Source organism: Aquarana catesbeiana, linkage group LG03, assembly GCF_042186555.1.
Source record: "Aquarana catesbeiana isolate 2022-GZ linkage group LG03, ASM4218655v1, whole genome shotgun sequence".
Classification (NCBI taxonomy): Eukaryota; Metazoa; Chordata; class Amphibia; order Anura; family Ranidae; genus Aquarana; species Aquarana catesbeiana.
The window spans coordinates 107,265,310-107,285,081 of record NC_133326.1 but is presented as its reverse complement, the minus strand read 5'-3'; the positions used below and the strand labels follow the sequence as shown (position 1 = coordinate 107,285,081).

General features: G+C 43.9%; 1 protein-coding gene across 3 annotated transcripts in view; it reads right to left on the bottom strand.

Moving 5' to 3' along the window:
- LOC141131533 (Golgi membrane protein 1-like) overlaps positions 1-18,972 on the bottom strand; it is a 56,782-nt gene extending 37,810 nt beyond the window's left edge. For 2 of the 3 annotated variants that reach the window (XM_073618906.1, XM_073618908.1), the window contains exons 1-2: positions 18,826-18,972; positions 14,191-14,332 (exon numbers count right to left, since the gene is read on the bottom strand). In XM_073618906.1, coding sequence (XP_073475007.1) covers positions 14,191-14,310 — 120 coding nt within the window. In that variant the 5' untranslated portion in view covers positions 14,311-14,332; positions 18,826-18,972. Of the gene's footprint in view, positions 1-14,190; positions 14,354-18,825 lie in introns of all 3 variants that reach the window. The other variant, XM_073618907.1, reaches the window with a different exon arrangement.
- Between the last annotated feature and the right edge of the window lie 800 nt (positions 18,973-19,772).

Below are 19,772 nucleotides of genomic sequence, written 5' to 3'. Positions count from 1 at the left end.
AATCTTTATCTAAAAAGGAAAAATAATGTTTGTTGTAGCTGCTTATAAAGTATTGGTTGAAGTTCAGCGTCCATTTTTTAGTGTATTTAAATCTACAAGTCCATCTACCACCCCCACCCCCCCTTACAATGCTGCTGTCCAAATGTGCCCCTTGTGCTCCTTTATCCAGAGTGGGGGCACTCTAATACAGTAGGTGTGTTACTGGCCATATCACCTGGTGAAAACAAGGGGAAAAAGCCTAAAAAAGAGAAAACGAATGCAGCCACCACATCTAATGATTGGTAAGCTGCAATATATTACATTTTTGGTTTTGGGTTTAATATCACTTTAAATTCTCAGATATTATAGTGACAGGAGTTTTTGGTAAGATGCCTTACACATGCACCAATCTTTTTACAGCCCCGATAGGGATTGAAGTATGCTTTGACACAGGGTCAGTGCTGCCCATTTTATAATGGTAGTACTAACCCTTGATCTTGCCAGTGCTTTTGTGCGGATACCACTTGCTTTCTGGGATGCATTGCTCACCCTGACTGTCAAAGTACAGTAAATTATCCACTTAAAATGCACTGCTTACATAAATACTCTTGTAGCACCCTGATGTTTAGGAAAGGTTGCTAGTAAATTTACCTGCCAGGTATAGTTGCCTTGGCCGATTGATAGGCGATCAATTGATTTCACCCAAATTCTGGAATTGCTGCACTTCTCTCTTCTGTCACTAGATGGCCAGGTATCAGGTGGCATTAGATAAGACAGGGGCATTGCAAGGACAGATTAGGAATAGATGGGATGGATCTTTTTTGGGTGAGGTCGGGTGATCGGGGTTCTGTACCACCTGGATGGCTGTCTGGGTGGACATGTGTTGTGCTGTCCAGGGCTGCTAGGCCAGAGCCTGAGGCCTATCCCGGGGACATCTGGCTGGTAGGCTGTCTGAGGGCCTATCCAGAAGCAAGAGAGCAGCGTTGGGTAGGAACTGCGGCATGCAGTCCAACCAGAAGTGACAGTTTTGCCGGCCGGAGAACCTGTCATGGTCAGAGGTAGAGGGGAAGCTGTCGCCATCCACCTTGTTACCAGGGACCACTGTGAGTAGCTGAAGAAAGTACCAGAGCAGTATTCTCACCAACCGGGAATGGTGAAAAATTGTGAAACTTCAGCAGGAGTCAAGCCAGGGACCCAGCCAGCGGAGGTGATGCTTGCAGAGCAGCCTTGTGTGTCAAGCTAGGGACTGAGCAGGCCAGTGGGGTGACGCTTGAGGAGTATCTTGGATGCCAAGCTAGGGACACAGCAGTAATGCTTGAGCAAGATACAGAGTGAGAAGGTTGGAAGAGCTCAGGAGATCCAGTGGCAGTGGATAAGCAAGTCTAGTGAGAGAGACTGGGAGTTCAGTTGTGTGAAGATCTACAATAGGAGATTGTAGAGGAAGTGAAGGAGTTCATTGTAACCTTTGTTAGAAACTGTTCAAGATTGTTGCCATAGGAGGCAGCGTGTTTACATATGCAGATGTGGGGTCCGACACTTTTTTTGTGAAATGGTAGGGGTACTTGTACCCTGTTACCATTTCACACAGGGGGGAAGCCGGTATCTGGGGGTCCCCTTGTTAAAGGGGGCTTCCAGATTCTGGTAAGCCCCCTGCCTGCAGACCCCCATAACCACCGGGCAAGGGTTGTGGGGATTAGGTCCTTGTCTCCATCAACATGGGGACAAGGTGCTTTGGGGGGGGCTACCCCAAAGCTCCCTCCCCATGTTGAGAGCATGTGGCCTGGTACGGTTCAGGAGGGGGGGTGCTCTCTCGTCCCCCCCTCTTTTCCTGCGGCCTGCCAGGTTGTGTTCCTCTTAAAATCCATACCAGACCTGAAGGATTTGGGGGGGCCCTACGTCTTTTTTTAAAATTTGTTGCAGGGTTCCCCTTAATTTCCATATCATGGATTTTAGGGGGACCCTCACGCAATTTTTTTTTTAAATTTTGGTTTGGGGTTCCCCTTAATATTCATACCAGACCGAAAGGGCCTGGTAATGGACTGGGGGGGGGAATCCCATGCACTTTTTTTCAATGAGTTTTACCTATATTGCCGAGACCCGACAAATTCATTACAGCCGCGATCAGTTTTAAATGACAATTTTTCCTTTAGAAATGTCATTTTGCTGTGGTACTGTTCTAAACATGGGAAAAATGTGCCACTTTACAGGCATGATATTTAAAGGAATATTTCATTTTTATTGGTTTCACTTTAAGCATTAAAAAAAATCACTGCTCCCGAAAAAACGGGCGTTTTAAAAAAGATTTTGCATTGATACATGTCCCCTGGGGCAGGACCCAGGTCCCCAAACACTTTTTACGACAGTAACTTGCATATAAGCCTTTAAAATTAGCACTTTTGATTTTTCATGTTAGTGTCCCATAGACTTTAACGGTGTTCCGGCGGCTTTTGAATTTGCCGCAAACACTGCATATTGTTCGCTGTTCGGAACATCGGGCTCATCCCTACTGTTTATAAAAGTAAAAACAAATTCTGCAGCATGCTACTAACTTTCATTCCATTGTAACAAAGCTATGTATACATTCTTTTAACTAAACATAGCATTTAAAAATTATTTCTTAATAGGTTTGTGGACTTTGGTGTTGAGAAGTATGTTACATGCAACACACCATATAAAGTGTAGATGCCAGGATGCCTTCATAAGAACTCTCAGAGCAAGGGTTTTTGGCAGTCAGTTGTGAGTGCTTCCTCATTTGTGAGAGCAGACTAATTCACAAGGACATGCTAATTTATGAGAGCATGCAAATTCTCAAGTGCAGGTCCACAGGCACGCACACGTCTAATTCTAGTCTTGGCGCCAATTTAAGGAACCACTTAAAGGGGTTGTAAAGGCATAAGTTTTTTTATCTTAATGCATTCACACAGGAGGTAAAAAACCTTCTGTGTGTAGCAGCCTCCCCAGCACCCCCTAATTACTTACCTGAGCCTCATCTCTCTCCAGCGATGTCCACGAGTGCCTTAGCTGTCCGGGACTTTCCTCCTGATATAGCAGCAGCGCCATTGTCTCCTGTGGCTGTCAAAGTCAGTTAGCCAATCAGAAGAGAGAGGGGGCGGGGCCAGGTCGGGGCTCCGTGTCTGAATGGACACACGGAGCTGTGATTCAGCTCGGGTGCCCCCGCAGCAAGCTTCTGGTTGTGGGGGCACTCAACAGGAGGGAGGGGCCAGAAGCACAGAAGAGGGACCGGAGAAGAGGAGGATCCAGGCTGCTCTGTGCAAATCCACTGCAACAGGGCAGGTAAGTATACCATGTTTGTTTTTTAAAAGGAGACTCTACAATCACTATAACTAGTAAGTTGCTGGATGGTCTTCAGCTCTTTCCCTGTGGTCCAAACCTGCACCTAACCATTACTTACTCAGCTTGCATCTGGACTTGTTTTTGCACTCTCCTTCTGTTGTGACCCAGCTTGATCCTGAGCCTGGCTTCAATTGTCTACTCATTGCTGACCTGGCTAGCTTCTAACCATACTGCTAATTTCCCAGTGTGACCTTAGCCTGGTCCTAACCACGATTGTGTTGATTTCCTAGTATGACCTTACCCTGCCTCCTGACCACGATTCTGTTGATTTCTTGGTGTGACCTTGGCTTGCCTTCTGATCACAACTCTACTGATTTCCTGTGACTTCAGCCTGCCTCTTGACTGCCATTCTGTCTCCTGTCCTGCCTGCTATCTGTTTTCCAGACAGCAAACCCTGGTCTATCTTAAAACCTGCTGCCAGCTTGTCTTGGTTTCCGGTACACCTACCAGCTGATATTTTAGTCTGCACGTTGGTGGCACCCTCCCCTGGATCCTTGGTGATCTTGTTGCAGTCTGCTTGAGTACCTCCCTGGCAAGTTATCTACGAGAAGTGAGCACCTCTGTTTAAACTCTTAGCACCCATACCACTCTGTGCCCTTTCATTCACTGTCAACATTCCAAGGGTGTTTAGACTAGACGTGTAAGGGAAACATCTTTTCACTTCCACCTCTAACCAGGTAGGAGTAAGGGTCAGAAATATGTACTGTAAAGTACAGCACAGAATACAGAGTGCAACTGCCTGAGTGCTCCTTACATTGGTGGTCAGTGGTAGGAAAAAAATGTCCCAGCAGCAGTGATCAGGGGGAGGAAGAAAGCCCCAGAGTTATGGTTAGCAAGAGAAAAAAAATGCCCTAGAGTTAGTGGTCAGCAAGGGAAAGCATGCCATGGTGTTGGTAGTTAGTTGGAAAAAGAGAACCTGGTATTAGTGTCAGCCAGGTGAAGACTTCCCCACTATTACTGGTAAGTGAGTGGAAGAATGGCTGTTACCTCAAGTGCTGGAGACACAGTTTCATAACTATATAATGTATATATTAAGCAAATAATCATTATGTACATTTAAGAAACATTACAAAAAACAACCAGTTTCCCTTTACAACTGCATAGTCTGCTACGCCCCTCAGTAATATGCTGTATGTTCTTGAATTTTTATTTAACTTCCTGTTTTTTTTTTCCTGGTTAAACTTTGAACTTCTTTGTTTACACTAGGTCTTAACAATATGAGAAGTGGTGAAAGTTTGCAGTCTGGTTATTCCGCTTAACCAAGCCCTTTGAAACAACTGCCAGCAAAACTAAGCAGCATGATTGTTTATCTGATTAGTCCTAAGGAAGATCATGTCCTTCAAACTATTTTTTTTTTTTATTCAGACTTTACTGTAATGAACCATCTAATATATATGAATTCACCTATAATCTTACATTCATCAATAAATGTTTTCTTTCAGTTTTCATAATCCTAAATCCTAACAAGATTCTGCAATTTTTTAATTTTTTTTTAACAATCAGGAGTGCTTTATTGAAGGAAAAAAAATACATTACAATAAAATATGCAGTTATCTTATATAACAGACATGGTATATTACAGCAGATTAATACATCGTATATTGCATAGTCATTGCACCTTGCGCCTTTGAGAACGTCTGAGGACGAAACGTGTAAGGTGGGGCTATGCTTTCACGTCATATCCGATACAGAAATAGGAAGCTTGGAATGCAGGTGGAACGCACGCCGCGGACCAGCTCTTCCTACCTACCTAAGAGTGTAGTTTGTAGCATTCCCACACCTGTTGGTGGGAAGCTTTTGTTTTTAAAATAGTTTTAATAAATCTACCTTTAATTACTACACTATGGGAGCCCTTTTTTCCTTCATATGAGGATCGAACTGTGGAGCGCTCTTTTGGGCATATGCTGACCAAAGTGCTTTACCCCTGACTGTGTGGAGACAGATGCGGAAGCCTGACTGTGTGGAGCCAGCTGCGGAAGCCTAATAGACCATCAGATGGGACACCGAGAGAGCTGAGGAGAAGCTCCACCCAAAGTTACCCACTTATGCCCTTTACCCCTGCAGGGGTTACTACATTTGGTGAGTGGGGATGTGTTGGGGGGAGCACTATCAGTCACCTGATTTGCCAATGACTGAAGTCACCTCAAGCAACATTACTGGCTGTTTAAGAATTATACTTTCATCATCCTAACTTGGGACTTGCACTTTGATTTTGATTTTCAATAAGATTTTTTATTTTTTATTTTTAAGTCCTGGTTTGTTTGGACAGTTGGTTAGTTACATTTTTGTAACATGTATATGCCTTAGGTCATATATATATATATATATATATATATATATATATATATATATATGTATGTGTGTGTGTGTATTTCTTGACCTGATGGACACATTTATACATACATAATTTCTGAATAATATTTGGTGTGTATGTTACTTGTTGATCGATCACTCATACTACTTGTTTGCAATTGCCTTTTATGCACTGATATCTGTTTAACTACATCTGTGCATGTACGGTTACATCCATCACTGGAAGGCACACATATACACACTTAGTCCTCACAGGAGAGGCACACATATATATTATGTATTTATTTCATATAGGTTAAGTACCCCTTGTTTCTTTTGTAAACAGGCCACTCACTTACCACTTTCCTGTGCATTTATCTTGTTGAATAGGGTAGCGCCAATCACCCCACTTCATACCTCTACTTACCGTAAGTTCCCTTTGGAACCTAATAGGGGGGGCTGCAACCCGTTATCATCCTGAGCGTGGAGCACATCACATATTTAGTTGTCCAATCAACATTAGGAACAATGAAGCAGTAAAAATATTGTGCAATGAGAACATACCATATTCAGGGGTTAGGCCCAGGTGAAGGGAGGGGTGAAAGGGGGAGGGAGGAGAGAGGGAGTAGGTACAACAACATCAAATCAATGCTCTTTTGTAAGACAGGAAAAATGAGTATGCAGAGTGGCCATGACAGCCTTAATAAGTTGTCCAAGGCAACCACACCTTATCAAACTTCCAGGGACAGCCACGACTAATGTACGTTAACTTGTAGAGGGGCAGAGCATCATTGACTTTGCTTTCCCAGGATGACAGAGTAGGAGGAGCAGGGGAAGACCATTTACAGAGGATTTCTTTTTTGGCATAGAAAAGAAGATATGAGATCAAAAGTTTGCTATGGTGAGGTCTTTGTTCATCCTCGTGAATACCCAACAGGGCTAGTTAGGTGTCATAGGGACAGACAGTTCAAGCCAGACATTTAGTTGTTCAAATATCCCAGACCAGAAGGTCGATAAAGCGGGGCAGTCCCAAAACATGTGTAGATAGGTATCTAAGTGTGTCCGACACCGGGGACAGTGTGGGTCCCTATCTGTATATATATTCTAGACAGATGCACCCTGGTAAAATAGACCCTATGAAGAAACTTTATTTGTATTAATTTGTCCCCTGCAGAGATTACCAGTTTGGAACTTTGTTCTAAGCAGTCCACCCAATCCTCCTTATCCAAGGCAGGAATATTTATTTTCCACATATCCCACAACTTATCCAAGATTCTGCAATCTTATAAAGCTTTTTATACAGTGGGGACAGAAAGTATTCAGACCCCCTTAAATGTTTCACTCTTTGTTATATTGCAGCCATTTGCTAAAATCATTTAGGTTCATTTTTTTTCCTCATTAATGTACACACAGCACCCCATATTGACAGAAAAACACATAATTGTTGACATTTTTGCAGATTTATTAAAAAAGAAAAAAAAAATCACATGGTCTGTATACTTTCCGTCGTCCCCACTGTATATGACGCTCCATTAGTTAAAAGGTAACGTGTGTCATAAACAATAAGTAATGTATGTAACTTGATTAGGTCTCATTTTAAGGTAAACCCGTGATTTGTCCATGTAGGGGAAAGGAACAAATACATGACTAGGGTAGCTAAGAGCTAACCACCCTATAATGATTTTGAGATCCTTGACGGTACCAATATACCCATACCATTTATTGCATCAGAGGCACCAGCTAGCTGAGTTGCCACCCCAGCCGCGACCTATTGACTCAGGGCCTAAACCCAGCTGACCTCAGCCACCCAGGGTTCTTAACGCTACCCGGTCACTACGCAGTGAACCATTCCCACTCGAAGATATTATACCTGAGATGGTTCCCCACCATTTACCCAGTGAACAGAATTATACCGCCATCAAGGACCCCAAAAACGACACAGCGCCTTACACTTGAGCGCCCCACCACACACGAAAGGCCCTCTGCAATCCATCCTCCAACCTCAGAAACCACAGGTCAGTGCCCACTGCGTTGAGGTGAACTCCGTCGCCCCTCAGAAGTTGCCAAGTGTCAGACTCCAACTCCAAGTGTCTGATGACCAGGCCCCCATGCCTAACAAAAAACTTCCCCACCTCCTTATTGACTCGGGCTTTGTTAATCTTTTCCACTTATCTGGCCTCCCGCCATGCCGTTTGGGCCACAATATCCGACCAAAGTATGATGGTGCCTGGGAAATCACTACGAAGCCTGAGAAATTCAAAACGAATATCTCGGATAAGCTCTCTGGAGGATATGATACCTAAACATTGCTCCCTGCATGTATAAATAAGTACATCCGGGGCTCTGTCCAGTCTGGCAAAACGATTAACCTCGGGGACCACCTGACTCCACAGCATGCCCCGAACCCCGATCCCATCTGACGCTTCCTAACTCCCAGGGGAGGCCTAGCTGCCTGGCCTCAGGCCTAACCTCTGCCCTTCTGGTGCCCCAGTACATGCAGGGATGCACCAGGATCCATACGAGGCATCTCTGACCTGTAACTAAACAAAAAAGAACCACAATACCACCCACCAGCCTGCCAACACATTGATACACAACATAAACAAAAGGAAGACAGAGTGGAAAAGGGGAGATTGCAACAAAAAAGAACCCCAAGCACCTACAATAAATGAGGCCTAACATACAGCCTGAACCTGTTGGACTCCCACCTGCTGGTCCGCTTGACCGCATTGTCGTTCAACCCCCACCGAGATGCCTCGGTGGCCACACCGATGTGGAAAGAGTGAGACCCATACTGCATGGGATCCATGCCCGCCTACCCCAACATAGTACGTTCATAAGCTAAAGAACAGATAGAAAGCAGGCGCTCTAATACAACCCGTAATATGGAGATAGATACTGGACGCCGGGAGTCCCTGGTACGGCGACCCCTGCAATACCCCTTCATAATTTGCCTGAAGACAAAGGATTTTGTGGCATCCCCACTACCCTATAACTTAAACCAGAAGGCTAGGCTGACGCAGAAGCCCCGCGAATAAAATTACATACCACGAAATACAGAACTAAGGAGGACACCTCCACCCCGGGCACCAGCCCCCTAAATCCAACAGCAAAGAATTCCATTCCCGCCATGCCCTGGAATACGCTTCCCACGTCACTCAGGGAATCCCGCATTAAACCAGCGGCGACTCCAATGCGATCGTCCACAACCGCCGCGGACAAGGTGTCCCATGCTGCTACACCTCCGGTGCCAACCCGCGAAACTCGTCCCACTGCAAACGAGACAAGGCATCCGCTATCTTGCTACATACCCTAGGAATGTGCACAGTGTAAATGAAAGCATTCAGTTGTAGGCGGAGCAATACTAAATGGCGTAAATAGCGCACCACATACGGGGAGGAGGCGAGGCTGAGATGTTAATTATAGCCGTCACCACCCCCATATTGTCACAGTGGAAGTGTACCTTCTTATTTCGAAATGCACCCCCCCTCCCCCAAATTTCAACCTCCCGCACAATCGGAAACAATTCCAACAGTACCAGGTTTTTTAACCAACCTACTGAATTCTATTCCTCTGGCCACCGTCCCGTGCTCCATTTACCCTGAAAGAATGCCCCATAACCTACCGACCCAGCCACATCCGTAAACAGGGCCAAGTCAGTGTTGCTGACCTGGCCCCGACATCCACAGGGATCGCCCATTGTAGGACTCCAAAAAAAGTGTCCCAAATCTTAAGGTTGACCCTTAGATCCTTAGTCAAACGAATGTAGTGCCGTGGGGGTGGGGCGCTGAAGCTCGCCATAGCCAAGGAAAGTTGGCGGCAAAAAATGCTGCCCATAGGAATGATCCTACAGGCAAAGTTCAATTTCCCAAGCAACTCCCTCAACTGTACCTTGCGCCTTCTTGCCGTGCCTCCCAATTCCCTCCACAGGGCCACCAGTTTGTCCTTGGGCAAACAAAACTCCATGGCCACTGAATCAATCGTTATGCCCACAAAAAACAGAAATGATGTATTAAACGGTACTTGCATGGCTCTTTTTTGGGAACAACCCCCAGGGGGAACACGACAAGGCCCTGAAACAGAGGAGAGGAAAAAGGTCTGCTCATTCTACCCAGGGAAACTTCCTTCGAAATTTTCTCTGACTCCACCTCCGGGAACTGGAGTGCCGAATGTAAATTAGTGGCCAAAAGGTGGAACCCCCGCCAATGTGCATGGTATACGAAAACCCTCTAAAACCCTCCCCAAGGAGTCAGGCAGACTCCCAATCCAGGTATCTACTTAGAAAAGGAACCATCCTCTCCACCCTCACTGGAGTTCTCCCTTTTTCCAGACGCATCACCCACCCGACCTTTTCCTGCCTTGAAGCAGCGTGCAAGAGAATGGCCGCTGCCACACCCCGAATACTCGTGTTTAAAATGGGTAAAAGCAGGAACTGTCGTTAAACTGCCAGTATACCCCTTTCTTCCTAGAGGCCGACGTACCTGAGGTGGTGCCAGCCCCTCCTGGAAAAAACTGGTTCCCCACTCTGGCCGCGGTCATCAGTTTCATCCAGAGACCGATATACTTATGGTCCCAGCGAATAGCAGGCCGGACGGCCTTCCGCTGCCAGAACTGCTCATCTTACCGGAGCCATGCCACGCCACCATAAACCCTATTAGCCTCCCCAATAGCATCCAAATAATGACATAGGGCCAAACAACTCTCCGGATCACACTTGACAATACCGCAAATGCTTGCAACAAATTGGCAAACGTGCGAGGGAAGAGGCGATACCTACGCTTTTCCTCATCATCCTTCTTCCTTTCCTCAGGTTTTACTCGGTCCAGGTTACATTTTTCAAGAGGGAGTAGGGAAAAAATTTCCACATACCCCCCTTCCAAATCTTGTCCCTTACCTCAGGCTTGAGGTGAGCCCCCAGGGGCCCCTCGAAGCAAACGTATACCTCACATTTAGCCGAGTCTGCCAATCTCACCTTGTCCGTTTCCTCGTCCCCCCAACTTCTCTACTCCTGCAGCTACACTGTCCGTCACCTGATGTATCCCTGTCCCCAATCCCACTTGCACTGGGGAAGGGGGGGATTCCAGGCGCCAACTCCTCCAGTGCCCTCGCTGGGTCCCGCAACGTGTCTGTCGTCCCCACCGTAACGCACCCCCCTCCAGTTTCTGCAAGAGCTCCCTCAAGCCAGCCAGAACATCCCGGGCAAGCACATCTGACCCTTGCACAGTAGCCCTATCTTGTGCCTCCCGTCCCTTGACCCCGCTCATCTTTCAGTGTGGGGGGAATAACACGATCCAACAATGATGTTCTTCCACTCCTTCAAATTCTCTAACTGTTGAGGCCCCACCCTGCAGCTAATATCTCTAAGATCCCCCAGATCCCTTTCATCCACAGCCAATGGGGTAAACTCCTAGTTTAAACACCACTACCTATGTTAACCCTTCGTTGCTTGGATACCCTTACCGCCCTGTCATGTCCCCCCTCCGCTGACTGCATTCCTGCTCAGCTACGGTCCTTTCTTATCCCCTGCAGATACTTATTTTAGCTTTTTTTTGCCCTCCTCCTAACATGTTCACTTGGAGATGCATGTCATACTTAATACTTTTGGGTATGGGAGGAGATGTGCTCCAATTCTTCCCACATAATAGCGTTGATACTTGGTGATTGATGCTGAGGCACTCAATGCTGTCAAATGGGGGTGGGGAGAGAGTCCTAAGACAGCCCATAGTGAATTAATTTTTTTTTTTCGATGTGGATTATCATTATTATACAGGATTTATATAGCGCCAACAGTTTGCACAGCGCTTTACAACATGAGAGCAGACAGTACAGTTACAATACAATTCATTACAAGAGGAATCAGAGGGCCCTGCTCGGGGAAGTCCTCCCACTGCCAGCATTGATCAAAGCTGGCAGCTATAGCTAGCGGCGCAGATTGAGCAGCAATAATCCAACAGCGCAATTGTACAGAAATCAATCGGTAGATCGACTTCTGTACAACCAGCCAGCCCATATATGGTTTAAAATTCGTCCAATTCCTGCTGAACTGAATTTCGACTCATGTATGGCTGGCTTTAGTTTTGTGCACATCAAACTGTGATTTGGAACTTACACAGGGGGTCTTTTCTTTGTTCCTGCGAGTGAAAAGAGTGGCAGGGGAGCAAAAGAAAGGAAGGAAAGGTGCTTATTGGCAGGGATGTTTGGATTAGACAGTTATCTGAACCAAATTGCATATTTTTTTTTGTCAGGTTAGACATCCCCACTCTTAACCACTTCAGCATCGGACCATTTGGCTGGCCAAAGACCAGAGCACTTTTTGCGATTCGGCACTGCGTCACTTTAACTGACAATTGCACGGCCGTGCGACGTGGCTCCCAAACAAAATTGACGTCCTTTTTTCCCCACAAATAGAGATTTCTTTTAGTGGTATTTGAACACCTCTGCTGTTTTTATTTTTTGTGCTATAAACAGAAAAAGAGCGACAATTTTGAAAAAAATTCAATATTTTTTACTTTTTGCTATAATAAATATCCCCAAAAAATATATAAAAAACATTTTTTTCCTCAGTTTAGGATGATACATATTCTTCTACATATTTTTGGTAAAAAAAAAAAAAAATCTCAATAAGCGTTCATTGATTGGTTTGCACAAAAGTTATAGCGTCTACAAAATAGGGGATAGTTTTATAGCATTTTTATTAATAATTTTTTTTTTACTAGTAATGGCAGTGATCAGCGACTTTTATCGTGACTGTGACATTATGGCAGACAGATCGGACACTTTTGGTGCTATTTTGGGACCATTCACATTTATACAGAGATCAGTGGGATTAAAAATGCATTGATTACTGTGTAAATGTGACTGGCAGTGAAGGGGTTAACCAGGAGGGGGCGCTGAAGGGGTTAAGTGTGTCCTAGGGATGTGTTCTAACTGTGGGGGGGATGGGCTATGTGTGTCACGACACTGATCACTGCTCCCAGACACAGGGAGTTGTGATCAGTGTCCTGTCACTAGGCAGAATGGGGAAATGCTTGTTTACATCAGCATTTTCCCGTTCTTCCTCTCCGTGAGACGATCACGGGTATCCCCGCAGACATCGAGTCCGTGGGACCCGCAATCACACTCTGGAGCTCGCGTAGAGTTGCCACCTCAACCCTTTAAAACTGAACACATATTCATTACACAGGTTCTGTGGTTAATTAGGGTAGTGATTAAACTCACTTGGTGCCTTATCTGCATTAAACTAGCCTCAGAATCTGTGTAATTCATATGTGTTTGGGTTTAAAGGGATGAGGTGGCAACCCTAAGCTTACGGCGCACGCATGCATGCGTCCACAATGCCGCGTCTTAAAGGGCTACGTACAGGTACATTAATATGCCTGTACGTGGCATTCTGCCGACGTATATCAGTCGGTAAGTGGTTAAGCCTCGTACACACGATCGGATTTTCCGCAGACAAAGTGTCAGACTTTTGTCTGAAGGGCGTTGGCCATGAACTTGTCTTGCATACAAATGGCACACAATTGTCGGTCAAAAAACACGAACGTAGTGATGTACTACATGGCTTTTCAGCTCTTTAGCGCCACCCTTTGGGCACCTTCTGCTAATGTTGTGTTTGGTGAGCATTGATTCCGAGCATGCATACTTTAGACTTTTGTCTGACGGACTTGTATACACACGATCGGTGTCCGCGGAAAATTTATAAGCCTGCCATCCAACATTTGTCCGTGGAATTGTCTGATGGAGCGTACAAACGGTCAGATTTTAGGCCAACAGTCTGCCAACACACAATTCCCGTAGGAAAATCGAATCGTGTATACGAGACTTTACATATTTCAACTGTGAATTTAATTGTTTGCATTCACTTCCATTTTAATGGAGAATTCCACCTGTTGCAAAGAATTAGAAAATGCAATCATTTTGCAAAAAGAAAAAATGTGTGTTAATTATTTTTTTGCATTTGAGGCTGCAAAGCATTGCAACCATGATCAGTGGATCATGGGTGCAATGCTCTGACTTGTGCAGACTATTCCTCTAGTTCAGGTCCATATTGAGGTACCGACCTTTAGTTACGGAGCTGGAGGAAGTATTAATGAACTGCAAAAGTAGTGACGTCACAAATTCAAATTTGAGCTACAAATTCAAATGATAGGAGATAGCAGGGAGAAGACGCCCTTAGATTCTGTAAGTGGGGGGAGCGGTTTGAGGTTGTGGGCTGTGGACTCTAATCCTGTTTCATGTTACACCTTAAATATGGATATACCATGAAACATGATCAGAAAAGTGGAGTTAGCTTTTACATATATTGATATGAATGTGGAGCTTATCCCTACTGCACTAGCACATACAGAGTGACAAGCTCCACAATGGGCTCTAGACAACAGTAAACAACATCTGAGCATCACACGAGGAGCCTGCAGAATGAAACAGGTCTTCTATCATGTCTAATAGAAAAAGAAACTGCTGAAAGGCAAGCAAACCCACACCGAAATGTAAACGATTAAAATTGATTTAAAGACAAATGCATCCTTTTATGATCAAAATATAATCATTTCTATAAAATCATACCTGAAGCTGAATCCTTTGATACATCTCATTCATATAGCCAATGCCCAGTAATATTGAACTGGCTACAAGCAACAAAAGGAGCATATGGCCAGATCTCAGGGTGTTGTCCGTCCCCAACATTGTGATTGTACAAGCAGATGTTCTGAAGGTGAAAACAAACCAGCTTAACAAGATACATAGAACTGCATACTTTTATTACCATCAATATAACATCATTTTATGAGTGCTTAGCACATATCAACTAAAGGGACCCGTACAGTAAAAACTGTAGCAATAGCAATGACAGAATATACATATATCACACTAAATTGATCCTGTATTACAGGGTTCATATAATTCTAACAATATTTTTTTTTTTACAACTGTATCATAAAATGTGAACCACTGACGTAGGTCTACTAAGGTGCAATAATGTCTTATGACCCCCATTTTATTTGCCACTGACACTGTACTGCTCCACTAGGGCAGACAGGATATATATCTAATAAAAACATCAAGGTCTGCAAAATGTTTAGTGGGACAACACTGGAAATCTCTAATGAGTAGCATTGCATATGCTAATGTGCACATTAATGTGATATTCACGTCACTGGTTCCAATGCTGAGTCAGCTGTGAGTCTTATGCTCTTCTGCCTACAACTCCTATTTCACATAATATGCTGCTTCAGGCTGCATTCACACCTGCGCTCTTCCTAAATGCTTGACAAAACACACAGAAATGCATGTTTTGCTGCACGTTTAAAAAACGCACTACACATGTATGTCATGGTTGCGGTGCCATAAATTGTGAATGACACCCTAAACGTAGCTAGTAGTAGAGTTGCCACCTCATCCCTTTAAACCCAAACACCTTTGAATTACACAGGTTCTGAGGCTAATTAAATGCAGATAAGGCACCAAGTGAGTTTAATTACCACCTTAATCAGCCGCAGAACCTGTGTAATTAATAGGTGTTCGGGTTTAAAGGGATGAGGTGGCAACCATAGCTAGTAGACACGTGCTTGTCATATGAAAAATGCACTATAAGTGCACCAAAATGTGCACTGAAAAAACAGGCAGCACTCCATGACCGGAAAGGTTCTAGAGCTACTTTGGGGTTCTTGTCACACCTAGGGCAGACACGTTAATGCACAAAAAAAAAAATGCGAGTGGGAGCGTGTTCCCGCTATGCTCAGGTGTGAATGGGGCCTCAAAGAGGACAATGATATCCACCCAGTGCTCCAAAACTATCAGCCCAATTATGAATTCAGTTAGCTAGGGTTCATTAGGGACTATAATCGACCCAATGAGGATATATTTTGTAGCGGGGTAAAACCACTGTTTGAAGATATACTGCCCCAAAAATAGACAGTTGGTTACTTTAACCAGTGGCTTAGTATCATATACAGAAATATAAACCAAGCGCTTTGCCCCTCGTTGCACAGCTCCTACTCTCTTCGAATGCCCCCTCCCACCCCCACTGTACCAATGTAATAATGACAATAATCATACCTCCCAACTTTTTGAGATGGGAATGAGGGACACCTATCAGCAAAAGTATGCAGGCATAGGACACACCCCTTGTCACGCCCCCTTAAAGGAGAAATTTACAAAAAAATACAAGATTGGTTAAATCCACAAGTGCTTTTTTTTACCATTACTATTCCTTCATATTGGCTTTTGGAATTTACGAATGCAGCAATTTAGAAATCAGATGAAAGGTTTAGTGCTGGGAAACACTTTTTGATAGCTAAAAAGTGCATTTTTTATACATCTATATAGATCGGACCAAAATGAGGGACAAATGAGGAGGAATGAGGGACAGAGGGACATTGCTCCAAATCAGGGACAGTTGGGAGGTATGCAACAATGTATCATTAACCACTTGATTACCCTGAAGATTTTACCCCCTTCACGACCAGGGCATATTTTACTATTCAGCACTGCACTACTTTAACTAGTAATTGCCCAGTCATGCAACACTGTACACAAATGACATTTTTGCATTTTTTTCCACACAAATAAAGCTTTCTGTTGGTGGTATTTGATCACCTCTGGGTTGTTTATTTTTTATCATATAAACAAAAACAGACCGAAAAATTTGAAAATAAACAAAACAATATTTTTTACTTTCTGCTATTAAACATATCCAATAAAAATTTTTAAAAAAATCAAATTTCTTCATAAATTTAGGCCAAAATGTATTCTGTTACATGTCTTTGGTTAAAAAAAATCTCAATAAGTATGTGCATATTGATTGGTTTATGTGACAGTTATAGCATCTACAAATGATGGTATATGTACTGGACTTTTTTTTTATATACTAGTAATGGCGATGATCAGCGACTTATAATGGGACTGTGATAGTGCGGTGGGCAATCTGACACTAACTGACACTGTGTGGGAACTGACATCACTAGTTACACTAATACAGTGATCAGTGCTAATACTATACACTGACACGACTTATGACACTGGCTTTGAAGGGGTTAACATCGAGGGACAATCAAGGGGTTAACTGTGTGCCTAACAATGTGTAATGTGTGTAATCAATGTTGCATTTACTAATCAATGTGGATGATTTTTCTCCCTGCTTTTTTTCCCTCGCTGGAGCAAATTGAATTGCGCTTTATTGTATTTTTTTTTTTTTGGATCAACTGTGGGCATATGATAGTATATATGGAGGTTTTCTATTTGTGTGTGTGTTTTTTTTTTCTGTGTTGGTTGAACTGCATGGATTTTTTTTTTTATTTCGATCAAATTAACTACATTCCGCCCACGTTATAGCCGAAAGATAGCTACAGCATGGGCTTACTTTGCTGGGAGGGCGTACATGGATGTCCTCCTGTGATCACGGGGATCAGACTCAGCTGATCACAGATCAGGGTAAAGGGCCAATCACAGCAGTCCTTTGCCACATGGTCAACTGTTCAATGACAGCTGATCACGCATTTGTAAACACAAGCCGGTTATCGGCTTTTCTTTCCTCATGCTGACAGCATTGGGAGAGAAGAGAGCCAATAACCGGCTTGTGTTAGACCCCTTTCACACTGGGGCCGGGGCCATGGCCGCGTTAGCGCTAAAGTGCCACTCGTTTTAGCGCCGCTTTAGCTGTGCTTTTCGTCCACTAGCGGGACGCTTTTAACCCCCAAAGAAGGGCTTTTCAGGAGCTTTGGAAGCGCTGCCCATTCCAATGGGCTTCTTTAGTGGCTTCTTTAGTTCACACCAGCGCAATGCGGAAACCAGCACGATTCCAGCATCGCATAAAACTGAAAGGCAGTTCACAACCGCTGCGGGTGTCAATAGAAAGTTAATGACGCCCCTGGATCAGTTCACATATCACAGTGCAAACTGTAAATTCGGACAGGAATCAGATTCAGAGTCTGGTGTGGACAAAAAAAAGGGTCCTGCACAATTTTGGTCTGAATGCTATGCAAATTCAGCCATACAATCAGTATTGCTGAATTCGCATCAAACAGACATTGCATGTGATCTGCACAGCAATGCGGTGCGGATCACATGCGGTGTCTGACATTGCACAAGGGTGAACTGACATTTAGCATATCTAATTATCCACCTGGTGTAATTGAGTATTCAATAATTTTGTTTATTAACACTGTTAGCATGGAAGTAGGCAAGCATAAGCAGTGCTGCACTCATGAAGGTTTAATTTATTGGGTTGTAGTGTGGGGAGGACACAATGGAGGAGATTTTCCTTAAACTGGTGCAGCTGTGCAAAATAATCAATCAGCTTCTAACTTCAGCTTGTTCAATTCAGCTTTGATAATAAAACCTGGAAGCTGATTGGTTACTATGTACAGCTGCACTACATTCTTTCTGCTCCACTTTTAGTAAGTGAGTGTTTTACAAAGAAGTCTACAGGGCTGAAATCGCAGGGCACCATTGAAAGCAATGAGATTTGTCCTGTCATGCGATTCTGTGCCCGTTAGAAGTCGCACTAACATAAAGGGGGCAAAATCTCCCCCAATATTGGCAGACAGTTGCTCTATTATTTATTGAGAACAATTAGCAGCACTGCAGGTTTAGGTTTTTTTTTTGTGCACTGTTGTGTCTAACAACCATCTTTTTCTCCTAGTAACCAGCTTTCCATTGGCTAAAACAAAACACATTCAAACCAAAAAAATACAACAACAAAAAAAATCCAAAAGCACAAAAAATGCTCAAGTGTAAAGCCAGACTAAAACTTAAAGAAAAATAAAAAATAAAAAAACTTTGGCTGAAGTCCCGATTTCAAAGAACTATATTGCTGTTTTTGCTGTCATTCCTAAACAATATAACTTAGTTACAAAAAAAAAAAAGGTTACTGAATCAGCTAATGAATCAAGCTATACTTATTTGAGAAACCACTAGATACTTGTCTTCCACTGCAGGATTAGAATATTGTTAACTATTGTAACTATGCTATTATGTGTATGGGTGATATACTAAAACTGGAGTGTGCACAATCTTAAGCAGCTCTGCATAGAAACCAATCAGCTTCTACCTTTTATCGTCAAAGCTTTTATAAACAAGCTGAAATAAGAAGCTGATTGGCTGCCACGCACAGCTGCATCAGATCCTAAATGTTCCAGTTTTAATAAATCTCCCCCAAGGGAAGAAAAATAACATAAAATAATAGAAAATTTTGAGACGTACCACGAAGCTCTACAGCTTGGCTTGTCCTTCTCCAACTAGTCAAGTAAAATGGGTTACAAAAATAGTTATAGTGTACATACCAGTGGAACCTGTTGGAGCATAAAAAACAATATGATAGTAGCAGGTTAAGCAAGTTTGTTTGTCTAGAAAGGCCAGCAGAGACAATAGAAAGGAGGGTTGTAGAATTTTTTTTTCAAAACACAGTCCTTTGTATAGATTTAAGATTGTCACAAAGGTCATATCTTTTTTTCTGCTGTCTTACTTTCTGTTGTTCTGTTGACATTGACAGTAGATTTCAGTTGCCTCTTATTTTTAAACCATATGTTTTTTATATGTAATCCATAATTAGAGCTAATACCACTTGCCGACACGATGCGTATATTTTATATACTTTGTGGGTTGCAAGTGGTTTCCTGGGACAACCATAACCCCGGTGCCGTTTTTTGCATCTGGTGGCCAGCTTTCTCATGAAAGCATTCCCATAGTTGCCAACAGTCCCGATTTTCCCGGGACAATCCCGATTTTGGGACCCTCGTCCCGATCACCACCATACCTGCAGCAACCTCCCCCCATGTCATCACTATACCTGCACCCCCTCCCCCCCCCGTGTCACCACCATACCTGTTTCCCCCCTCCCCCCGTGTCACCACCATACCTGCTTCCCCCTCCTTCCGTGTCACCACCATACCTGTTTCCCCCCCCTCCCCCTGATTTTCCCAGGACAATCCCGATTTTGGGACCCTCCCCCCATATCACCACCATACCTGCAGCCCCCTCCCCCCATATCACCACCATACCTGCAGCCCCCTCCCCCCGTGTCACCACCATAACCTGCAACCCCCTCCCCCCATATCACCACCATACCTGCAGCCCCCTCCCCCCATATCACCACCATACCTGTTCCCCCCATGTCGCCACTATACCTGCACCCCCTCCCCCCATATCAC